This window comes from Apodemus sylvaticus, chromosome 20, assembly GCF_947179515.1.
Source record: "Apodemus sylvaticus chromosome 20, mApoSyl1.1, whole genome shotgun sequence".
Classification (NCBI taxonomy): Eukaryota; Metazoa; Chordata; class Mammalia; order Rodentia; family Muridae; genus Apodemus; species Apodemus sylvaticus.
The window spans coordinates 5,812,027-5,836,141 of NC_067491.1; the positions used below are offsets into that span (position 1 = coordinate 5,812,027).

Sequence of the window (24,115 nt, forward strand, 5' to 3'; positions counted from 1 at the left end):
GGTGATGACACCTTTGGCTCCACCCTTCACGTGAGGCCTGGCCTTCCCCATGGTGGTGAGACGCCAGTCGACTCCACAACATACTCAGCACCAGCATCATTGCCCCATTTGATGTTAGCAGAATCTCGCTCCTGGAAGATGGTGATGGGTTTCCTGTTGATGACAAACTTCCTGTTCTCAACCTTGACTGTGCCGTTGAACTTGCCGTGGGTGGAGTCATCCTGGAACATGTAGTTGAGGTCAATGAAGGGGTCGCTGATGGCTACAATCTCCACTTTGCCAACTGCAGAGCGCAAGGCAGCCCTGGTAACCAGGAACCCAATACGGCCAAATCCGTTCACATGGACCTCCATCATGCCTACAGGAAGAGCCTGGCACTGTAGGAGAGGATGTGGCTGTCTCTGGAACAGGGAGGACTAGAGACAGAGCCACGGTACTAAGTTTTTTAAAAGATAAGATATCCCTTTTGCATGTGTTTATTTGGCTTGATTGCAAAATCTCTCACTTCCCCTCAGTTTGACCTTTTGTAACATACACTCTCATCTCCCTTTGCCGAGATTGTCTAGCTATACATACGTGGAAGACTAGTGCTATTTCACTTTATATTATTTCCAGGGCTTGGTTTGTTGATTTATTTTTTTTTTAATGTGTATAAGGATTTTGCCTGCAAGTTGAGTGTACCATGCTGGGGCAGGCTACAGAGGCCAGAAGAGGCACTAGTGTTACAGAAGGTTGTGAACTGCCTGCCATATGTGTGCTTGGAGTTAGATCGAAGTCCTCCCTCTGCATGAGCATCAAGTGCTCCCTAACCCGAATTACCTCTTAACCCCTTATTTTTAATTAAGAACAAAGTAAAACAAAACAAAAACCACACTTTTTTTGAGACTAGGTCTATGAAGACCAGGATAGCTTTGAACTCAAAGAGATCTAACTACCTTAGCCTTCTTGTCCAGGAATTAAGGGCGTGTCCTACCACATCCAACTCCTTTTTATTCCTATGGGTGTTTTGAATGCAGGGAGGTCTCTGCACCATATGCATGCAGTACTCATGCCGACCAGAAGAGGGAGTCTGATTCCCCTAGAACTCAAGTTACAGACAACTGTCAACCAGGCAAATGCTAGGAGTCAAGGGAGAGTCCAGGAAAAGAACTGGAAAAGTCATCTTTCCAGGCTTCCTCATTGATTTAATGACAGATCTCTAGTAGCTTAGGATAGCTCACAATAGAGGATAACGTTGAATTTATGATCATTTTATCACCACCTCTTCAACGCTAGGATTACAGGGGTGGGTGTTGTGTATAGGGTGAACCGAGAGATTGGCACATGCTAAGCAAACACTAACTAAACTACATTTCAAATTCCTAAGTAATAAAATTTCACTAGCCACATCCTTTGTGGTGGATGGATAGCCACATTCATTTCCAAGTTGACACTAAAGGTTGCTCAAAATTTCCAACTACAAAACTGATTTTTAATTTTTTTTTTTTAAATAAAGACAGGTCCTCTAGGAGTCCAGGCTAGCCTGGAACCCGGTAATGTAGTTAAGGATGACTTTTCCCCCCCTTGGTTTTTCGAGACACGGTTTCTCTGTGTAGAGGCTGTCCTGGAACTCACTCTGTAGACCAGGCTGGCCTCGAACTCAGAAGTCCGCCTGCCTCTGCCTCCCCAGCGCTGGGATTAAAGGCGTGCACCACCACCGTCCAGCTCAAGGATGACTTTTAACTTCTGATCCTCCTGGATCTGCTACCCAATGGCTGAAACTAAAGGTGTGTGCCCTCTGAGGTCTTAAAACACAATGATTACAGGCACCCAGGAGGCTCAGCGGCTAAATGCATTGCCACGCTCCGGCCACACACACCAGTTAAAAATCCCGACCCTTAACAACTTAAATCGGCGAATGCGATCATCACTTTAACGACCCACTATAGAATCAGAAATTGCCACCACTGGTGTCACCACCCTCGGATCCCTTTACAGAGGCTGGCTTCAATGGTTCAAAGGATCCTCCCGGAGCGGCGGACCCAGAGCGCCGCGCTAGCCCGCATCGTCGACTTCCGGGTCTCGTTGGTAACCATTTCCTGTTTCGTAATGGTGCATGATGGGATAAATAGTCGGCTTTCCTGGAGCCGACCGCGAGAGTCCAGCCGACACAGAACTCCATTTCCCGACTTACCTTGCAGCTGAATCCCGAAGCGGAAGGCCGGTTCCGGTTGCATCAGCGAGGGCTCGGAGGCGCAATGAGACTGTTCGTGAGCGAGGGTTCCCCGGGGAGCCTGCCCGTGCTGGCTGCGGCCGCGAGGGCCCGGGGTCGGGCGGAGCTGCTCATCAGCACCGTAGGCCCCGAAGGTACTGGAGTGTCTGCTGGTGGGCGGCGGGTGAGGGGCGTTCATCTCACAGTTGTCTGCCAGGCTCCAGTGCCCGACCCCCCAATGCACTCAACGTTGATTGTGGTCACTCCAGCCTTTCTTCCCATGACCCTTCTTAAGTCAGTTCCCATAGTTACCCTCACCGTACTCTTCAAGCGTCGTTCTAAGTCTCCCCTCTCGTTAGTTTTCCAGAATCCTGCCTCACTCCGCTGTCATCTTAACCTTCCCTCCCACCTATCGTGCAACTCCCTCTCTGCCCGGTCACTCTTGTAATAACCCGACCTCCCCTGTGTCGTTTTGGGGAAGCCCCATTCTCCTTCCCGGACCTCAGTACAGACAGGTGCACACTGGTCCTTGAAGTTTATCGCTTATGTCCAGCCAGTTTTGGGGTGCCTTTCTAAGAGTTCTCTTGTCATAACTTCCCAGTTCTATTCTATTAGTTCTGTTCTCCCACTGTGATGGCTTGACTACAGCACTATTCTATACCTCTCTGTAGACTCTACCTCTTGTGTGCAGTTGGCAGTCTCAACTGAACACCTCCTGGCCTCTCTACCATATAGCAAACCCACCCCTCCATTAGTGTTCTTATCTTGGAAACTGTAGGTCGAAAACCCAGGCCCCCAGCACACAGTGTAACGTCACATCATTTATTTTTGTACCCCTGATTTTCACCTATTTTCCTCTGTCTCAGAGTGTGTGGTACCATTCCTTACCCGGCCTAGGGTCCCTGTCTTGCAGCTGGATAATGGCAACTACCTCTTCTCTGCTAGTGCAATCTGCCGGTCAGTACTGGTTCTTGGTATGGGGAGGTGGCTGGATCTGAGCAGGCCTCACTGATCTTTTTGTGACCTTATTTGCAAACACTGTTCCACTGTGGGTTCATCCACGAACTAGACAAACCCTTCAACTTGTTTTCTCTCCCTGGGCAGATATTTTTTTCTGTTATGTGGCTGGGAACAAGATGATCTTACCAACCAGTGGCTGGAATGGGAGGCAACAGAACTTCAGGTGAATCTGTGTACCAGGGAGGGGAGGGCAGCCTGCCCTACCTCTGTGTGAGCACCCTGACCCTCCTCCTCTGCATTTTAGCCTGTTCTGTCTGCTGCCCTACATTGTCTAGTGGTTCAGGGCAAGAAAGGGGAAGATGTACTGGGCCCACTTCGGAGAGTCCTGACTCACATAGATCACAGCTTGAGTCGTCAAAACTGCCCTTTCCTGGCTGGGGTAAGTCGGCTTGAAAATGGGGTTTGGAAGGGTTATGGTATAGGACTTTGTGGGAAGAGTGTATTCAGACTCCCAACAACTGATTATTAGCAGGGTAACTTGACTCGTTACTTAAACTCACTAATTCTTAATTTTTGTTGTTGTTTGTTTTTTGAGACAAGGTTTCTCTGTTAGCCCTGGATGTCCTGGAACTCACTCTGTAGACCAGGCTAGCCCAAAACTCAAGATGGGTGCCAGGTGCCGGGATCAAAGGCATATGGCACAACTAGCCCTTGATTTTTTTCCCCTTGCTTTGTGAAATGGAAGTGATAGTTCCTGCCTTATTTAGAGCTATCTTGAGTAGTATGTTAGAAAACACACATTGTCTCACTTAGTAATTGGCACATAGAAAGTAAAAGCTCTGTGTGGTGGCACACACCTGTAATCCTCGCTTTTGGAGGAAGAAACAGAAGGATCAGAAGAAGTTCAAAGCCATCCTTGGACACATAGGGGTTCGAGGCCGACTAGAGCTATGTGACCCCTTATGTAAACATGCAAACACGGGTTATGAGCTTAACGAAAGGCTGGGTGTAGTGGCATGTGGGTTGTTGGGGGAAAGACCTGCATCCCGCTTAGAGCTTGAGCCCTAGGCAATGCAGATGCGGTAGTTAGACTGCGCGCATCCCCCCGGAACCACCAGACAGGTGTCGGGCTTTGAGAAGCTGCAGAACCCCGCTCTGGGGGTGGGAAAGGCAGTCCTTGGGGTCCCTCAGCAAAGCTGAGCTCGAGGGAGACAGGTTCGCAGTCTTAGACACTGTGGGGGCCATGGGGGGGCCATGATCTGGCCCCGGGGCCAAAGGGGAAAGGGTAGGGAGAGCACTAGCTGGGTCCCACGAGTATGAGCGTGTCCTTGGCTTGGTTGGCACATGGCTTGGGTTGGTGGTGGCCGTGGCTGGGAATGCTGGGAGGCCTTCCAGCAGAGACTAGACGTGAAGCTCATAGGCAGAAGACCTGTCCCATTGCTCCATCCAGTACGGTGGGTCCAGATGAGAGGACACAGTTCATGATTTTAAAGAGTTTATTGGAGAGAAGGAGAGAGAGAGAGAGAGAGAGAGAGAGAGAGAGAGAGAGAGAGAGAGAGAAAGAGAGAAAGAGAAGGTAGAGAAGTAGAGGCCAGCTATGGCCATGTGGGGGGTGGGGAGCAAGGGGACAAGAGAGAGGGAAGAGAGTAAGAGAAGAGAGCAGAGAGGGAGGGGCCAAGCAATCCCTTTTATAGTGGGCTGGGCCTACCTGACTGTTGCCAGGTGACTGTGGGGGTGGAGTCCAGACAGAATACCAGGGGCTTGGGGCATTGCCCTATTGACTGATGGCCCCCAGATTATGGAGTTGGGGGCCTCATGTCAGAAGTCTAGTGTCTGGGAGTGTGGGCAACGGTCTGTCCCTATTAGAATATCTACTGGGTTTCCAGAGGTTAAGCCTCTCACTCAACCAAAACACAGACTGCTTTTCACGGTCCCACAGTGGCATGTGCATTTAAATCCCAGGATTCTGGAGGCAGAGGCAGGCAGATCTCTGCAAGTAAGGTCAGACTGGCAAAGACAGCCAGGGCTTTAAAAAAAGAGCAGCAGCAAACCTTAGCTATCACCACTGGGCAATGTATGAATGTCTCACCTGTGTACTTTTCTCCTTCTCCAACTAGGACACAGAATCTCTAGCTGACATTGTTCTGTGGGGAGCACTATTTCCTTTACTGCAAGACCCAGCTTACCTCCCTGGTGAGAATCGTATATACCATTTCATCCCCAAACCCGAGCGCTCGGCACAGGGCTGTGGAACAATAGGGTGTTGAGTTTTCTCTTCAAGGTGCAGTTTGATGGGGAAACCCTTGCTGAATATGGCCAGGGTCACTGGGACAAGTGCAGAGAAGCCTCCAGAGGGAGGAGGGCCACTTCTGTCTGCCCAGCCGTGATCCTTGTGTTTGCTCTTTTTGTTCTGCCCACAGAGGAGCTGGGTGCCCTGCAAAGCTGGTTCCAGACACTGAGCACCCAGGAGCCGTGCCAGCGTGCTGCAGAGACTGTGCTCAGACAGCAGGGTGTCCTGGCGCTGCGTCCCTACCTCCAAAAACAGCCACAGCCCCCGCCCCCGCCCCCGCCGACCGAGGGGAGAGCAGTCAGCAATGAGCCAGAGGTTCGGAACTGGGCGGGGCACCCTCACAGCCCCGGGCCTTGGGTAGAAGGTGTCTCGGAGGCAGATGTTGATTGCGGCCACCTTCTTAGTGTTGGAGAGTAAGAAGTGAGTTTCTTTACCCTGTGGGCACTCCTCATGTTCTTGGTAGGAAGAGGAGCTGGCTACCCTGTCTGAGGAGGACATCATCACAGCCGTTACTGCTTGGGAGAAGGGCCTGGAGAGCTTGCCTCCGCTACAGCCCCAGCAGCAGCCAGTGTGAGTAGACACCAAGCATGAGGTTTGGTTTCATGACTGGAAATTGTTGTCAGGTAACAAAGCAGGCTCGCCGTCTCTGCTCATGAAATGTTGATTCTAGGAGGATAGAGAGATGTTTACAAAATTGACAGTTGTGTGTTTATGAAGTAAAAAAATTTTTTTTAATTTATTTATTTTACATGAGTACACTGTCGCTGTCTTCAGACACACCAGTAGAGGGCATCAGATCCCATTACAGATGGTTGTAAGCCACCATGTAGTTGCTGGGAATTGAACTCAGCACCTCTGGAAGAGCTCTCAGTCCTCTTAACCACTGAGCCATCTCTCCAGCCCAGTAAAGCACTTTTTGCATAAGCCTAACAACTTAAGTGAAATGCCCAGACCCCACACAGAGGTGGGAGGAGAAAGTGGACTATACCCGGTTGTCCTCTGACCCCATGTGTCCTGAGCCATTCTTTCCCCACTCCAAAAATAATGGAGTTTGTTTTTATTTCATGTGTCCTAGTGTTTTGACTGCATGTATGTATGTGCACTACATGTATGCATGGTTCCTATGGAGGCCAGAAGAGGACATCTGGAGTTACAGATGTGTATAAGCCACTATGTGAGTGCTGGGAATCTTCTGCAAGAGCAGCAACCCCGGGCTGGAGAGATGGCTCAGCGGTTAAGAGCACTGACTGCTCTTCCAAAGTTCCTGAGTTCAACTCCCAGCAACCCCATGGTGACTCACAATCATCTATAGTAGGATCTGTTGCCCTCTTCTGGTGTGTCTGAAGACAGTTACAATTTACTCATAAATAAAATAATTAAATCTTTCAAAAAAAAAAAGAAGGACAAAATTGTGTCATCTAAAAAAAAAAAAAAAGAGCAGCAACCCCGAACCTATTTCTACAGCTCTCCCTGCTTCCAGCCTTCCACCCCTCTGAAACAGACTTTAGCCTTGGCTGGCCTGGAACTCACTTTGTAGACCACCCTGCTTTTGAACTCACAGAGCTCTGTTGTCTCTGCCTTTAATCCGCTAGGATTAAAGATATGTGCCACCATGCCCACTAAGAGATACACTGTTTCACATGTGTGTACTGTTAGCCTATCACCAAGAGATACACTGTTTCCAATGTGTGTACTGGCTAACCTGTCACCAAGAGATACACTGTTTGGCAGGTGTGCTGGCTAACAGGTCTCCTAGAGATGCACTATTTTATATGTTCATTCTGGCTAAGGTATTTACCTAGAGAGGCCAGCTGCTTTTTGGCTTAGCCTGTAATTTCAGCTCCTTGGGAGGCTGAGGCAGGAGAATTTCAACTCAGGATAGCTTGGGCAACAACTTACTTAGACCTCGTCTTAAAAGGTAAAATGATGGCCTGGAAGCCACTTGTGGTGTCATAAACAGGTTAATCCCAGCAGGCAGGAGGACCAGCAGGTTAGGCCAGCCATGGCTATATAGTGAGCCTATCATTAAAAAAATATCCACTGCGGGGCACGCCTGTAATCCTAGCACTCTGGGAGGCAGAGGCAGGTGGATTTCTGAGTTTGAGGCCAGCCTGGTCTACAGAATGAGTTCCAGGACAACTAGGGCTATACAGAGAAACCCTGTCTCAAAAAAACCAAATCAAAAAACAAAAAACAAAAAAACAACCCACTACTCAAGCAAAAAGGTCCAGGGTCAGTGGTAGAGTTTTTGCTTAGCATGCATGACAATCTAGGCTCAATCTTTAGTACTGAAAAAATAAAGACCTACACATAACTACGTCTTCTTACTCTGTGTGGGGGTGTGTGTATGAAAGAGAATGCAGATGTTCACGTACCACAGCGAATGTGTAGAGGGTCAGAGACAGTTTTGCAGAAGTCTGTTTTCCCTGCCCACTTTGGGCTGCAGCAATGGAAGCCTTGTGCTAAAGCCCGTTTGCAGCCTGAGGCCATGCTGCTTTCCGGGTTCTCCTTCAGACCCCTGTTGTGTGTTGTCCTTGTCAACACGCAGTCAACAGTCACACACCAATTCCACCTCTGGAGTTCTGCTTTCCAAAGCTTTGCCGGGGTCTGAAAATTCTAAATGGAAAAACTCCAGAAATCTATGCAGAAGTAGCTAGTAGCCCTGGCTGCCCTGGAACTTGCTCTGCAGACCAGAGAGGCCTTGAACTCAGGGCGCCTTCTGACTCAGTCACTACTGCCAAGGCAGCCATAAGTTTTAACCCACTTTTATTATAGCATATTATAGCTGTTGTATTTACTGATATTGTTTATAAGCTGTGCCTCTCCCTCCTCAGTGCTAGGATTATAGGCAGGCCACCGCACCTGCTGGGCTTTTGTGTAGAGTCTGGGGAAATTCAAACTCGTGTTCAAGCTTATACAGCAAGCACTTTATGCACGGAGCCAGTGGTTTGGGCTAGGCCAGGAGGAAATAAATGGCTTAGGATGAGAGGAGTCAGGATAGAAAGGATTTAGTTCTTTGATTTGTGTGTGTGTGTGTGTGTGTGTGTGTGTGTGTGTGAATCTGTAATGATTTCAGGTAGTGACCACGGGGCTCAGTGACCACAGGAGGTCAGAGCTGGCAGGTGAAGGACAGTCAGACTCATCTGGGCAGAACTGTGGGTGCCTGAGAGTGAACTAAGGTGCTGACAGCGCAGACGGAGCACTGGGACGGGGCGCGTGCAGTGCGCAGAGCTGTACCTGAAGCTCGCTGGCTGGGCAGCGCCCTCACCAGCAAGGCCAGGGTTCTTGCTCTGGCTCCCTGGGAGGAAAGGCTGTGATCTGAGGCTCCTGGGTTTCGTCCTCCAGGATTCTGTACACTTGCTGTGATTTTACATCTCTGCTGTGGACTAGGCTCTCTCCTTTCTTCCCAGGTTGCCTGTGCCTGGGGAGAGGAATGTGCTCATCACCAGCGCCCTCCCGTATGTCAACAACGTCCCCCACCTCGGAAACATCATTGGCTGTGTGCTCAGTGCTGATGTCTTTGCAAGGTGGAGCTGTCTGCTGGAGGGATGTCCTCCAGAGGGTGGGGTGAACCCCGAGGGAAATGGGTGCCTCAGAGGTTGGGACTGGAGCAGTCCTCCCGTGAGCACCGTCTCCTTCTAGGTACTGTCGCCTTCGCCAGTGGAACACCCTCTACCTGTGTGGTACAGATGAGTATGGCACTGCGACAGAGACCAAGGCCATGGAGGAGGGGCTGACCCCGCGGGAAATCTGTGACAAGTACCATGCCGTCCACGCCGACATCTACCGCTGGTTCAACATATCGTTCGATACTTTCGGTCGCACCACCACCCCTCAGCAGACCAAGTAGGTTCCTGAGAATGAGGCAGAAATGGACAGAAGGGGCGGCTGCGGGTAACGAGGATGCCACAAAGACAGGGGCAGATTGTCCGACAGGGACCACCGCCTGAGCTTTGGTTCCGAGCATCCTGGGTGGAAGGCAGAACTGACTAGGGCGGGGCCTGAAGGAACAACCAAAGGTGGGAGGGAAAGGACTTCCTGCTCTCCTTTCCATAGTGCTTCCTCCCTCTGGTTGCCTAGGAGTCTTGGTTTTAAGACAGGGAGGGTCTCACTGTAGAGCCTAAGATGGTCTTAGACTTGTGGCAATCCTCCTGCCTCAGATTTCCAAAGGTTGGGAAGCATAGGTATGTGCTACCATGCTCAGCTTGGAGTCTTTAAAACAAGTCCTCCCTACTTATGTATATTTATAACACATATTCATCCATCCTCCGCCTGATAAAGTCCTTAGGGAGGCTACAGACAGACAGGTGGACAGCTGCTGCTGCTGCTGTGTCCCTTTACCCTTATGCTGAATGAAAACCTGAAAACAAACTCGCAACTCGGCTGCAGAGTCACCCACTTAGAGCCACAGCATTTGGGAGGTGGAGGCAGAGAATTAGGAGTGGAAGTGGTGGTTAGTGTTGGCCTGGGGAGACCTTTCTCAGAAGCAATGAAACAAACCAAACCATTCCGCAAACAGCAGTCAGCAGAAGCAAACTATAAAGTGGGACGAGGCCATGCAGGCAGTTGGAGTCAGGAGAGCACCGCACTTGCGTCCAGTGGGTTCTAGCTCGGCGTGTGCTCCCGTCACGCGGGAGGCCTCCCCTGAGGGAGCAGAGGGGCCCTCCCACGCTTCTCTGACTGTGCCTCCTCACCCTCTGCTCCTTGTCTGGCTAGAATCACACAGGACATCTTCCAGCGCTTGCTGGCACGGGGCTTCGTGCTGCAGGACACGGTAGAGCAGCTCCGGTGTGAGCGCTGTGCACGCTTCCTGGCCGACCGCTTCGTCGAGGGAGTGTGTCCCTTCTGTGGCTATGAAGAGGCCCGAGGTGACCAGTGTGACAAGTGTGGAAAGCTCATCAACGCCATTGAGCTCAAGGTAAGAGGAAGAACTCAAGCCCAATGGAAACAATTACTGATTATTTATCAATAAAATGATTTATCAAAAAAAAACGATTATTTCTGAGAAGAGCACGGAAGCAGCAGGGTCAGGCTCGCTCTGTGGGAGCTGCAGCGCTGACCAACACACAACTGTACCCAAGAGACGGACTGTTCGGGATTTTTATTTGTTTGTTTAGAGACAGGGTTTCACTCTGTAGACCAGGCTGGACTGGAACTCACAAGAGATCCACCTGCCTCTGCCTCCCGAGTGCTGAGATTGAAAGTTTGCGCCACTTCCACCTGGCCAGGACTTTAACGTTTAGTACCTAAGCTCTTGTGCTGATTTCTGTCTGGGCAATTATGCTGTAGTTAGCATGGACTGGGACAGAGACAGGTAACTTCTTTTTTTTTTGGTTTTTTTCGAGACGGGGTTTCTCTGTGTAGCCCTGCCTGTCCAGGAACTCACTTTGCAGACCAGGCTGGCCTCGAACTCAGAAATCTGCCTGTCTCTGCCTCCCCAGATTGCTGGGATTACAGGAATGTGCCACCACCGCCCAGCTGACAGGTTACTTTAGCAATCAGCCATCTGATCAGTGCTAGGTGCCTGTCCTGGGACTGCCTGTGTAGACCAGGCTGGCCCCTGAGTGGTGGCATTAAAGGCATGTGCCACCCCACCTGGCAGATTATTCTTTTCCTATTACATACTTTGTCTTCTCATCTGTTTGCTCATTTGTTGCTTTACTTATTTAAGAAATGTTTTTGATCCTTTTAATAGGCCAGTTATAGTCTGGAAATAGAGAACAAACAGACAGGCCTCTATCTAATGGGGAAGAGGCCACTAACTAAACAGGGCACTGGTATAGGTTAAACTGCTTAGAAGATGAGCCAAAGAGGAGGCTTAAGTTTTAGGTGTGTAAGGAAGGCTTCTAAGAAGAAGTGCTATTTGAATTTGAGACTGACAAGAAACACTTGAGGTAAAAGTAGGATTAAGATTCCCAGTCAGAGCCAGGCAGTGGTGGTGCACGCCTTTAATCTCAGTACTTGGGAGGCAGAGGCAGGCAGATTTCTGAGTTCAAGGCCAGCCTGGTCTACACAGAGAAACCCTGTGTCGAAAAAACAAACAAATCGACAAAAACAAAAAACCCCAAAGATTCCAAGTCAGAGACCTGGCTATGAAGAGCTGCAGAGGCAGCGAAGAGCTGAGAAGGGCAGAGTAAGCCCTGTGTGGTGAGGCACAGCTTTAGTCACAGCACTCTGGGGGCAGAGGCAGGTGAACCACTTAGGTTGGAGGTCAGCCTAGGCCACAAAACCAAAGGAAGAAAAGGTCAGTATAGCTGTAGCTAGTGATCAGGAAAAGAAGTGGGCAAACCGAAGTCCCTGAGGGCGGGAGCCGACCACCGAAACCCGCTGGGATGAAGCTTCGATGTTACTCTAGAGTGGGAAGCTGTGGTGCTGGGAAACTGATGGGAGAGAAAGAGAGGAACAAGGACAAACCCTGGAGGCTGGGATGTGAATGAGAAGACCTCCGTCACTAGCACAAGGAAATGGGGAGCAGGCCAAAGCAAGTAATCAAGTAGTCAAGCAGGGTAGTCAAGTAAGGTGTTCTGTGGCTTGTGCTGGAGGTGTAGACCAGGGGAGAGTGCCTGGCTAACAGCAGTCAGGGCCTGGTTCTGAACCCTAGCGGCATGCAGTAGGGAAGATGGGCGTGGCTAGTGCCGCCTGTGAGCTTAGGCAAGACTCAGAGCTGGGTGCAACAGTAATGTCTGCTTGCTAAGCATGAAGTGCCTGCAGACTTCTAAAGAAGCAGCTGGAGGTAGATGTGGATTTCAGATGAGCCTTGAGACAATGTGTCTCACCTTTATGTCCCGGGGTGGGGGGGGGGGGGTGGGAGGGGTGAGGGGGGGGGTGTCAGCAAGATGACTGTGCAGAGAGAGCACCTGCTGGGAACCCAGACCCCATGTGGTGGAAGGACAGAGCAGACTGGCTCTCCACACGGTCACACTCACACTCAAAATAGATCATCAAAACAGCTCCCTCCCAGCCCCACCCCAGGTAGGGCAAGCAAGCCGAGTACAGTACTGAGTGCTCACAGCCATCACGACTGAGTGCAGACACCTGAGCCCAGGGAGCAGATGGAACAGGAGGCCACCATTGGGGACGTGCTGTTCTGAGCTGTGAGACTATTCGAGAGGGAGGCTGAGTGGCCTGGACAATTTCCCTCCTCTGCAGCTGTGGTCCTAGCTGCTCCCTGCAGGATTACACCATATGCAATTTCTCTTTACAGAAACCCCAGTGCAAAGTCTGCCGCTCCTGCCCTGTGGTGAGGTCCTCGAAGCACCTGTTTCTAGACCTGCCTAAGGTAAGTCGGGCGTCCCTCTGCCACAGCCACACACTGGTTTTGTTTTAATTTTAAGGTGTGTGCCATCATGCCCAGCGTTTTTTATTCTATTTTTTATTTGTGTATGTATATGTCTGTGTGTGTGTGTGTGTATACATGAGGGCACATGCATGTAAGCCTGTGCGCTATGTGTGTGTAGGTGCCCAACGAGGACAGAAGAGGGCATCAGATCTCCTGGAGCTGGAGTTATGGGCAGTTTTAGGCCTCCCGGTATGGGCACTAGGACAGGGTCTTGGATGCCTCTGAAGAATATTTTTATTTCCAGTAATCATTTATATAGCTTGGGAACATAACTTATAGTAGACCTCATGCCTAGTTTGTCCAAGTGACTATATTCAATAACTGGTACTGGGCAAAGTACAGTTCTACATGGCACAATTGTGGTGACTGTGCTTTCAATCCCAGCATTCTTAGCACTAAGAGGGCCGAAGCAGCAGATAGGAGAGTCATGAATTTAAAGCCAGCTTGGGCAAAATAATACGAAGCCTTGTATTCCACAAAATAACATGTTATTCTGATGAAACCGGTTAGAGAGCACAAGGAGAGTCCCAGGCCCACCTCCCAGACCTTCTCTTCTTCAGGGTTCACTAGTGGACTTGGATTCACTACTTAGCTGAAGATAGTCTTGTACTCTCCTATTTCTACCTTCCAAGTACTGGGATTACAGACAGAGAAACATTTTTGTTAAAAATTTTGATGGGGGCTGGAGAGATGGCTCAGCAGTTAAGAGTGCCGACTGCTCTTCTGAAGGTCGTGAGTTCAAATCCCAGCAACCACATGGTGGCTCACAACCATCCGTAATGAGATCTGATGCCCTCTTCTGGGGTGTCTGAAGACAGCTACAGTGTACTCACATATAATAAATAAAATAATTTAAAAAAAAATTTTTTTTTGATGGTCTTGTAATACTTCATTGTATACATACACTTCAAATACCGTATTTAGTTATCTAAACTGTGGGAATTTTTGTTTTGTTTTGTTTTGGTTTTGGTTTTCTGAGTCAGGGTTTCTCTGTGTAGCCCTGGCTGTCCTAAAACTCACTCTAGACCAGGCTGGCTTCAAACCCACAGAGATGAGCCTGCTTCTACCTCCCAATTGCTGGGATTAGAAAGTGATGTGCTCCACCCCTGCCAGCTGTTTATAAACTTTTTTTAAAAATTAAAGTATGCCAGGCAGTGGTGGCACACACCTGTAATCCCAGCACTCTGGGAGGCAGAGGCAGGCGGATTTCTGAGTTTGAGGCCAGCCTGGTCTATAGAATGAGTTCCAGGACAGCCAGGGCTACACAGAGACCCCCCTGTCTCAACAAAACCAAATCCATAAAACCAAAAAAAAAAAAAAAAAATTTAAAATATAATTATGTTACTTCTCCCTTTCCTTTAACTGCTCCCTCTCATGGCATTTTCTACAATTGTTTATATGTATGTATATATATAAGTATATATTTATATGTATATTTATATATACACACACAATTGTATACATATTCACAAGTTTCTTTTTATTAAGATTTATTTATTATTATATGTAAGTACACTATAGCTGTCTTCAGACACACCAGAAGAAGGCATCAGATCTCATTAAGATGGTTGTAAGCCATCATGTGGTTGCTGGGATTTGAACTCCTGACCTTTGGAAGAGCAGTCAGTGCTCTTAACCGCTGAGCCATCTCACCAGCCCCCATTCACAAGGTCTTAAACTCCGTTTTCTCACCTCTGCCTCTGAGAAGCCAAAATTATAAACTACCTACCACTGTACTCAGTTTAGTTTCAATATGTTTTTGCTTTTACAGACAATATTTCTTTATGTACACATCTTAAAGACTCAAGGGAATTTTTTTCTTTTATTTAAGACAGGGTTTCTTTGTGTAGCCTTCACTTTCCTGGAACTTGCTCTGTAGAGCGGGCTAGCCTCTGCTTCTCAAGTACTGCGATTAAAGGCATACCACCTCAGTCTGGCTGTGGATGTTTTTGTTGAATGAATTTGTTAATAATTTTTTAAATGTCCCTGAAGTCATGAATCTTTGACTTATGCACTACTGATTCAGCTGTCCAGTGTTTGACTCGCTGACCCTGGTGCCACCCTCTGTGTCCTGTGTCCTGTTGTTTTTTCCTCATCTCAGCTGGAAAAGCGCCTGGAGGACTGGCTGGGGAAGACACTGCCTGGGAGTGACTGGACACCCAATGCCAGGTTTATCATTCGTTCCTGGCTTCGCGATGGCCTCAAGCCACGATGCATCACCAGAGACCTTAAATGGGGAACTCCTGTGCCCTTAGAAGGTTTTGAGGACAAGGTAAATACCTTTAGCCATGGCTCAAAATGTTCAGCCTCAGGACTGAGTTCATGGGCTAGCTGATTAAAAAATTATGATATTTCCTTTTAACCTGAAATTTTGGGTTGGTTCCTATTTGTTTCCCTGCAGGTATTTTATGTGTGGTTTGATGCTACCATTGGCTACCTGTCCATCACAGCCAACTACACAGACCAGTGGGAGAGATGGTGGAAGAATCCAGAACAAGTAAGCTGGTGTCGGTTAGCCTGTCTGTGGGAACGAGGTGTGAGGTGAGAGGCATCAGGTAGGTTCTGCGCTTGCTCTGTTGAGAGTTTCAGGCAATCTCCCAATGTCTTCGCCTAGGTGGACCTTTACCAGTTCATGGCCAAGGACAATGTTCCCTTCCATGGCTTGGTCTTTCCTTGTTCAGCCCTAGGAGCTGAGGACAACTACACCTTAGTCAAGCACCTCATTGCTACAGGTGGGTCCTGGCAGAGCACGGTGGGCTGTTCCTAGGGCACGAGGGAGGCCCAAGGTAATGCGGGAGAGCCTGGAGTCATGCTGGTTCTCAGTTGGGAGTTGAGACAGCAAGAGTTACAGCTGAGAACTCCATCCACTGGGGTGGGGCTGGGGTGGGAGGGACAAGAACTGGAAGGCAAAATCTAAAGTTAAATCTAGGGGTAGGCATAAGCAGAGAGACAGGCCAGAGTGGGAGCATGAAACCCCATAGCCTGTGTAAGCTCCTCAAGGAAAATTGCCCTTGGACAGTCAGCATTGGGGAAGGGGGGGAGGGGGAAGGGGAGGCGTGCGACCTGAGACCTTCCCTTTGGTCCAGAATACCTGAACTATGAGGATGGGAAGTTCTCTAAGAGCCGGGGAGTAGGAGTGTTTGGAGACATGGCCCAGGACACGGGGATCCCTGCTGACATCTGGCGCTTCTACCTGCTATACATTCGGCCCGAGGGCCAGGACAGTGCCTTCTCCTGGACAGACTTGCTGATTAAAAACAATTCTGAGCTGCTCAACAACCTGGGCAACTTCATCAACAGGTAGGAGAAAGGAAGGGGAGAGGCCCTCCCAGCAGGGGGGCAGGGAGGCGGGACTGGCTGGGCACGCTAGCTGTGCATTCCTGAGGCAGCGCAGCTGGAGCCAGGTGGGTTGATGCAACTGTCACAAACCCAATCTTCGTGCGTTATATTCTTATTACAGGTCTCTGTAGAACTGGGGGTGCATGCTCTCCTCACAACAAAGTTAGCCTTCAGATCACTAACGTTTCTGTGAATGGAGGTTGTCTGGTGTCAGAGCTGTGCTGCAGGCAGGCCCACTCTCCAAGGAACAGCATAGCGGGGCTGGAGGTATAGCGCAGTGTTTCTGTAGCCGGTTCAGAGCTCCAAGTTTCCTCAGCGCACACATGTGCGCCTCCTGCACTTGAGACTCGCCAGCCAGCGCTCTCGACCTTAGCTCAGCCTTAAGCATATTTAGCTGCTTCATTAGAATAGTTATTAGCTTATAACATACTTCAACTTGGTAATTCTTAAGACTTCTAAAAATATACTGTGTGATTATTTATCTCTTTATTTGCAGAATTGCATTATTGGGGGGGGGGAAGAGAATATGAATGAATGAATGTAGACTTTAACCTCACTTCTAGTTTGAAGGGCCAGGAATATCTGATGTGCACAGGAATGCTATGAGAAATAAGTTTTCTCTCTCTCTCTCTCTCTCTCTCTCTCTCTCTCTCTCTCTCTCTCTCTTTGGTTTTTCAAGACAGGGTTTCTCTGTGTAGCCCTGGCTGTCCTGGAACTCACTCTGTAGACCAGGAACTCAGAAATCTGCCTGCTTCTGCCTCCCAAGTGCTGGGATTGAAGGCATGCGCCACCACTGCCCAGCCTTTTGTTTAGTTTTGTTTTTGTTTTGTATTTAACAATTATTTACTGTGTTGTGGGGTGCGATTGATAGTGTGCTGTGAACATATAACCTGACTCAGCTCACCCCGTGGATGCCAGGGATTGACCTCCACCATCGAGCTCGGTGGTCACCTTTGCCTACATCAGAGCCGTCTGGCTGCCCACGCATGGGAGGAACTTTCTCTCTGAAAGCCAGGCAGTAATTCTGTCTTTTCTTTTCCCTTCCCCAAGAGCTGGCATGTTTGTGTCTAAGTTTTTCGGCGGCTGTGTGCCTGAGATGGCGCTAACCCATGACGACAGACGCCTGGTGGCCCATGTCTCCTGGGAACTCCAACGCTATCACCAGCTGTTGGAAAAGGTTCGGTAAGTGACTTCCAACTCTGTCCAGTCGGTGACATGTCACTATGGTTCGCAGTCATGTGTACTCTGCCTCTCGCTTCCCAGGATCCGGGATGCCTTGCGCAGTATCCTTACCATATCTCGCCATGGCAACCAATACATTCAAGTCAATGAGCCCTGGAAACGGATTAAAGGTGGTGAGACGGACAGGTGTGTTCAGGAGCTAGGGCTGGCTGTAGGGATTACATGACGTGCTGTGTGTCCTTACTGCTACGTCTTGGTGGCCTTGACATCTCTCTCTCTCTCTCTCTCTCTCTCTCTCTCTCTCTCTCTCAGGCAGAGGGCAGGCACAGTGACAGGCCTGGCAGTGAACGTGGCTGCCTTGCTGTCTGTCATGCTCCAGCCGTACATGCCCACAGTCAGCTGCACCATCCAGACCCAGCTGCAGCTCCCACTTGCAGCCTGCCGTATCCTGGCCACAAGCTTCATCTGCACCTTACCAGCAGGCCACCGAATTGGCACAGTAGGTCTCATTAATGGTGACACGGGCCACTTAAAATCCTTGTTTTTACAGTGCTGCCTTTGGGGTATAGTAAAGACCTAAGCATCTCTGCTGTGGGTGTGGGGCTCTGCAGCTGTACTCGACGCCCTCCCTAACTCCACACTCAGACTTGTGAGTGTAGTGTCATCTGTGTGTCCTTACTGCTGTTCATGCCAGAAGCCAGTGAGTGCAGAGAATAGAAACACCACGACCTGGTGGTGCTGACAGCCCTCTGCTCTGACACTGACAGTGTCCCCTTGTGCCCTGTGCTTCCCCATTGCAGAGTCCCTTTCTTCCAGTGACTGCTGCCTTTGCAAACTATGTCACACTATTTCTCTAAAGCATCTGGGATCTCTGAATGTCAGCAAGGAGGGTGGGAAGCTTTTCTGTGTGCTGTGCTGGAGATGATCAGTGATCGATTCTGATATTTGTTTCTGCAGGTCAGTCCTTTGTTCCAAAAATTGGAAAATGACCAGATTGAAAATCTGAGGCAGCGCTTTGCAGGGGGCCAGGTGAGCAAGTCAGGCTGTGTCCTCCCCCAGCAGAAGCCTTGGCAGTGCCACCCAATCTCCCCAAGTGTCCTGACTCCTCTCCTCCCACCTTTGGCTTTACTGCTTCCTCACTTCCATTTCTTTCCTGTCTTAGCTAGAAGAGTCCTTGGAGTTAAAGGTAACCATTTCCTCAGAGGTGTTATGTGAGACTGGAGGCCAGAGGGTGTTTATGGCAGCAAGGACTAATTCTGATGCTTTTCTCTAGGCTAAATCGTCCCCCAAGCCAGCAGTTGTTGAGGCAGTTCCAACAGCGGTGTCGCAGCACATACAGACGCTGGTGGATGAGGTGACCAAGCAGGTATGAAGGGGGGACCCTGAGGAGAGGAAGAACTGAACCTATAGGTCCTTGTCATGGGACTGCCATCTCCCCCTCACCCCGATTCTTCTCTTAGGGCAACATAGTCCGAGAACTGAAAGCACAGAAGGCAGATAAGAACCAGGTTGCTGCAGAGGTGGCTAAACTCCTGGACCTAAAGAAACAATTGGCTTTGGCTGAGGGGAAACCCATTGAAACTCCTAAAGGCAAGAAGAAAAAGTAAGGATGTTCACACAAAGTTACTTTACTGGATATGGACAGTAATAAAGAATGTATAGTGTGTATGTACAAGCCGAGACCCTCTCCTTTGGTCTACCCTAAGTCCCCCTCAGCATGTGCAGTGGAGCGTCACACGCTTGGCACTGGCGTGGTGGTGTTGGGCACACTCCCAGAGAGACAGACAGAAGGTGATGCCCACTGTTCATGCTTGGTGCAGACTGACCATGCGGTCGATTAGAGCGCGACGCGTGGTCTCCACCTCCCTAGTCAGGCGCTCGATTTCCTGCTTGAGCCGCTCGTTCTCCTCAGCCAGCTGTGTCACTCTCCTCTCGTTCTCCTGCTCCTTCTCCTTCATGCGCTGCTTCCCAGCCCGGGCTGGGCACTGACCACTCTGTTTCCGTTTCCTAGTTCTTCCTTGCTCTTCCTCCTCTTCCTCCTGAGCCATAGAACTCTGACTGGAATCTGGAGAGCGAGGGCTTTGGGAGGTGCTTGTGACCTCTGCAGGCCCTGGCTCCTCCGTCAGCCAAGCTAGGGACGCGGGGTCAAGAGTAGTGAAGGTTTTTGATTCTTCCTTTAAGGAAATGAAGAAGGGGAGATAAATATTAATTAGTTCAGGAGAGGTTTGCTTGCCCCCAGTTTCCTGGGGTTTGGTTTATTTTTGCTTGTTTTTTAAGTCGGCCTGTGTAGGCTACATTCAAACTCTAGCTTAGGCTGGCCACGACTGAGCCTCTTGCCTGCACTGGAGAAGTGCTGGGCTGTGGGCTCCCACATCACTGCTTGCCCGTCCTGCGATGAGCATTCTCACTCTCACTCACCTCTTCATTTCCTGGGGATGCGATATAGGTGGCCCCAATTTCATCTGAGGACAGGACCTCCTGCAGATCCTCATACCAGGCTTCCAGCTCCCAGCTGGACACCGTCTCAAAGGTGAAAGGCAGGGACTCAGCTGCCATGAGTGCAGTTGGACCAGGTTCTGGAAAAGGACACACATTCCACTCACCACAGTTGGTGAACTCATCTCCTTCCTTTTTTTAACACGTAGAATTTAAAATGTACTGGTCTTGCAAGACAGGTAAGGCCACATTGGTAGAGGGTGGAGGTGGAGAATCAACTCGTACAAGTTGTTCTCTGACCGGCACACCATTGCACACACGGACACAAGCACACATACTAAATGAAGGTTGGGGTAGGGAGATGGTTACCACCCAAGCCTAGCGGTCTGAGTTGGATCCTGCCAGATTCAACTCTCAAAAGTTTTCCAGATGATCACATGCACACCATGGCCAGCAGCCCCCCAAACAAATATATATAATTAAAAAACTGACATCAGTAAATGTCAATATTAGTAACCTGTACTATTTTGTTTCTTATAAAGTTGCACGTGTCTGCACATGTACACATGATCAGCGTCTGGGGCCAGAGGCACTGGCTGTCCTAGAGTTCCAGGCAGCTGTGAGCCACCTGATGTGGCTGCTGGAAACCTGACTCGGTGCGGCAGCAAGTGTGCGCCACTGAGAAGCTTTCTCTCTGGGCTTCATTGCCATTCTTTTTTGGTGTTTGTTTGAGACAGAGTCTCTCTGTGGAGCCCTGACCATCCTAGAACTCACGCTGGCCTCAAACTCGGAGATCAACCTGCCTCAGCCTCTTGGATGCTGAGGTTAAAGGTGTGCGCCAGTGTGCCGCCACCACACAGCTTCCCATTATCTGTGCATATATATGTGAGTGCCTGAATGTTTGCGTGCTGTATGTGTGTTCCTGGTGGACATGGAGGCCACACAAGGGAATGGATTCCCTGGGAACTAGAGTCATAGATGGTTTGGAACTGCCATTTGGGTACTGGGAATTGGACTGGATCCTCTACAAGAAGAGCTTGTGCTCTTAACCACTGAGCCCTCTCTCTAGCTCCGAGAAAAACTTAGAGGGGGGTGTATTTTTAAGACGGTTTCTCTGTATAGTTCTGGCTTTCCTGGAATTCACTCTGCAGACTAGGCTGGCCTTGTTGACTCAGAGAGACCTACCTTCCTCTGCCTCCCAAGTGCTGGGACTAAAGGCATGCACCACTACACCTAACAACATACCTTTTATTGGGAGGGATTTACCTCAGATAACTTCAGGATCCTCTCATGTTCTGAGATACAGGAACCAGCCACCGGGCTTGGCTATGCATATATATTCTTACAGGATTACATTAAAAATATTCAACTCACTTGGGAAGACTACTGGTAATTTCCAGGGGCAATTACCAGGCCATTTATACTCCTTTTTCCTGTGTGGGAAGCTTGGGCAAAAGGTTCTTTGGGCCTAATCTTGGTGTGGACTGAGAGTTGGGAAGACAAACCAATTGCCATCGCCGAGGCCAACTTTGAAAGCCAGCTCTAAAACAACACTGTGGGGTCAGAGGAAGACATGGTCTGACCGCCAAAGCTGGTTCAGATCAGACCTTGTCTCACTCACCCCTGCAAAACAACACGAACAGCACTGGGAGCTGACTGAAGGGGTGGCCAAGATTACCTGCTTCAGGTGTGGTGGTGTATGAAGATGCACTTCCTCCTGGAACACTGTGGAGAAAGGGGAGAAACAGGTCCTTTACCTCTAGCCTCTGACTGGCCTTCTCTAGCTACTTTTTTAAAATAGGATTGAGACTGTTTCTTTGTGTATCCCTGGGCACCCTGGAATTCCAGAACTCAACTCTGTAGACCAGGCTGTAGTTCTCGTAACACACACACACACACTCACACACAGAGGCGTGTGTGTGTGTGTCCCTGAAGCCAACTCCAAGGACAGAGGCATGCTTAACTTTATTTTTAGTTGCTGACATTTGTAGTCCTGATTATATAATAGCAGAGTCCTGGCCAACTAAGTTTTCTCTAAGTCCCAGATAGACCTCGGATCTGCCAAAGTAAGAACTACACTACAGGGAAGAGAAAAATCCAGCAGCACTGGCTCTGACAGCTCCCATGCTGTCAGCCTTCAGGACAGACCTGCACTGGGACTCCATCTTCTTTGGAATGCTGAGAAGGCATTCAGCTTACATGAAAGACCTTTCCTACCAAGATTGTACAGTTCTTACTAAATGGCAACTCTAAGTGCTTAGAGCCAAAAAAAAATTGGTATCCTTGATTTCTCCTTTCTCAGATACCACAGCTCAGTCTAAAGCACTGATAACTTTAATACATTCTTTAAAAGTACCCCAAACTGGGCCAGAGCCAGTGGGGGCCGGCGAAGAAGGAAAAAGGAAGGAGGAAAACAAAAGAACCCGAGACCCAAGTATTTCTCACTATTATGTTGTTTCCATACATTTCCTTCCTTGGATTATTTTGGAAGCCTTGAGATCGAGAGATCTCTTCTTTTCTTTTTTAGACAGGAGCTATGTAGCTTTTGCTGTCCTGGAACTTGCTTTGTACACTAGCTGGCTTTGAACTTAGTCCTGCCCGCCTTTCGAGTGCTGGGATTAAAGGCTGTGCCACTGTGCAGCTGAGAGCTCCCGTTTCTATTCTTGTCTTTTACTTTATTTTCGTGGCTGCGGGTTCATCTAGGGCCTCTATGTACTAGGCAAGCAGTGTACTATTGAGCTACATACTCAACCCTTTGTTTTCTACTGACTTTGAGTCAGAGTCTCTCACTTGCACCTGGAGCTCAGCAATTGGCCTGCCCTGCCTCTTGGATGCCTTTCCCCAGCTCTTTTAATTCAGGTCACTCCTCTGCTGAGATCCCCCAAAGGCTTCCTGTTTAACAACTGTTATAGGCTAGCATCCTGAGAATGCTTGCAAGGCTCTACTGGACCTGCTGCTTAGAGTTTCCATTCATCTCCCTCTCCTGCTCACTCTAGCCCAGCCACTGCCCTGTTCCTAAAGATGCCCGCACGCTCTCTTAAGCCTTCTGCTCGGCCTCTCCCTTCTATAAAGCTCTAACACATCTGCTCAGCTCACAGACTTGCCTTCTCTCCGTCTTACCCATCCAGTGAGGTAATTCCTGAACGACAGAACCTCTAATCACCATCCTGAACTATTCTTCCGTTTTTGTTTTTTTCACTTTGCTTTATACTGAAATGTAAGCTTTATTGAGAGCAGTTTTGTCTTTTGCTCAGAATATACTCTGGGTCCTCAAACGCTTGGCACATAGTGGGTGCTTATTAGGCATTTGTTAGGAATGAATGGGGGGAAGCCCCTCCCCCAATTTCCCTTATAGAGGAGAGCTCTAAGCCCACTGAGCCCAAGGGCAGAGCGGAGCTGGCTGTCTCTGGGGACTGCAGATGCAATATTGCCCTGAGTGTTTCTCTGCAGGGCTGTGCTCTAGGGAAAACTCCCTTGGTCTTCCAGTGTGTGGGACCTGGCTTTCATCAGCAGAGGAGCCCCAGGCCTGAGGGTGCAGAGACAAACAGTGGGCTGGCCTGATGCAATGGTTACACAGATTAGTGGGGAGAGGACTGAGGAAAGAAGCAGAGATCGGTCCTGGGAGAAGCAGAAGACCCTGGAGATCCCAAATCATTTCCCATCGTTAAAGAGATCCAGGCTGCTCTCTTGTACGGAAACCCAGAAACCTCTGGGGAAAAGGGAAAAACCCATCTATGCTCCTCCCACCAGCACCACCACTTGCAAAGATCTGTCAATCTTAGAGTTCTCTTGAACTTCAGGGTCAGCTACTAAAGTGGCCATGTTGGCCCCTGAGGTGCTTCAGCCTCAAAGAGTTGGGGGGAATGAGGCTAGTGAAGAAAAGGTTCAAACAGCCAGGGTCCCCCAACACTGGGAGGTGTGTCCTGCTGCCCCGCCTTTCCTTCCGAACTGCCCAGGCCTAAGATGGCCCGCAGTTCGCCGTACAGAGACAAGTTTCCGAAAGCAACCGGAATCCCTTTGCGGAGCAGGGACCAAAGAGACAAGGGAACGGGAATCCAATCGCCCAAAGGGACGGGGGTCTGTAAGCACCATTCCTGAATCAGGGACTCCCCGCCTTCACCCTCCTTCAGTCTACAAGCTTACAGTGGAAGGGGTGGGGCTACATCCTCTAGAACAGTTGCCTCCAGCTTTATGGAAATGGGAAGGTAAGGGGTAGACCGGGTCAGTACTCGCCTCTCTCCTCAGGTTCCGACTGTTATTTTGGCTCTGTCGCTGCCACCCGCTCATCTTCAACATGATACAATCGACGTATTAGGCTCAAGATAGTGACCTCTGGAGCGGATAGCGAGTATCTTTTATGCTGTCCTGCCCCTCCTGG

At 49.5% G+C, this 24,115-nt stretch overlaps 2 protein-coding genes across 3 annotated transcripts; one reads left to right on the forward strand and one right to left on the reverse strand.

Moving 5' to 3' along the window:
- The first annotated feature begins 2,106 nt into the window (after positions 1–2,106).
- Mars1 (methionyl-tRNA synthetase 1) lies at positions 2,107–18,976 on the forward strand. The gene is made up of 21 exons (XM_052165461.1): positions 2,107–2,346; positions 3,058–3,148; positions 3,296–3,374; positions 3,456–3,590; positions 5,269–5,344; positions 5,572–5,756; positions 5,905–6,011; positions 8,852–8,968; positions 9,084–9,287; positions 10,158–10,359; positions 12,646–12,720; positions 14,882–15,052; positions 15,182–15,277; positions 15,395–15,512; positions 15,867–16,080; positions 17,170–17,301; positions 17,383–17,487; positions 17,614–17,800; positions 18,259–18,330; positions 18,575–18,667; positions 18,762–18,976. The coding sequence occupies exons 1-21, from the start codon at positions 2,238–2,240 to the stop codon at positions 18,906–18,908; spliced, it is 2,715 nt and encodes a 904-aa protein (XP_052021421.1). The 5' UTR covers positions 2,107–2,237; the 3' UTR covers positions 18,909–18,976.
- Positions 18,910–24,069, reverse strand: Ddit3 (DNA damage inducible transcript 3). 2 transcript variants are annotated; one of them, XM_052165464.1, is made up of 4 exons: positions 23,971–24,069; positions 21,416–21,462; positions 19,720–19,877; positions 18,910–19,475 (listed from the first exon to the last, which is right to left on the reverse strand). In XM_052165464.1, the coding sequence occupies exons 3-4, from the start codon at positions 19,855–19,857 to the stop codon at positions 19,107–19,109; spliced, it is 507 nt and encodes a 168-aa protein (XP_052021424.1). In that variant the 5' UTR covers positions 19,858–19,877; positions 21,416–21,462; positions 23,971–24,069; the 3' UTR covers positions 18,910–19,106. The 2 variants fall into 2 exon arrangements, with proteins under 2 accessions (XP_052021424.1, XP_052021425.1); XM_052165465.1 differs by lacking the exon at positions 23,971–24,069 and having other exon boundaries at positions 21,359–21,458.
- Between the last annotated feature and the right edge of the window lie 46 nt (positions 24,070–24,115).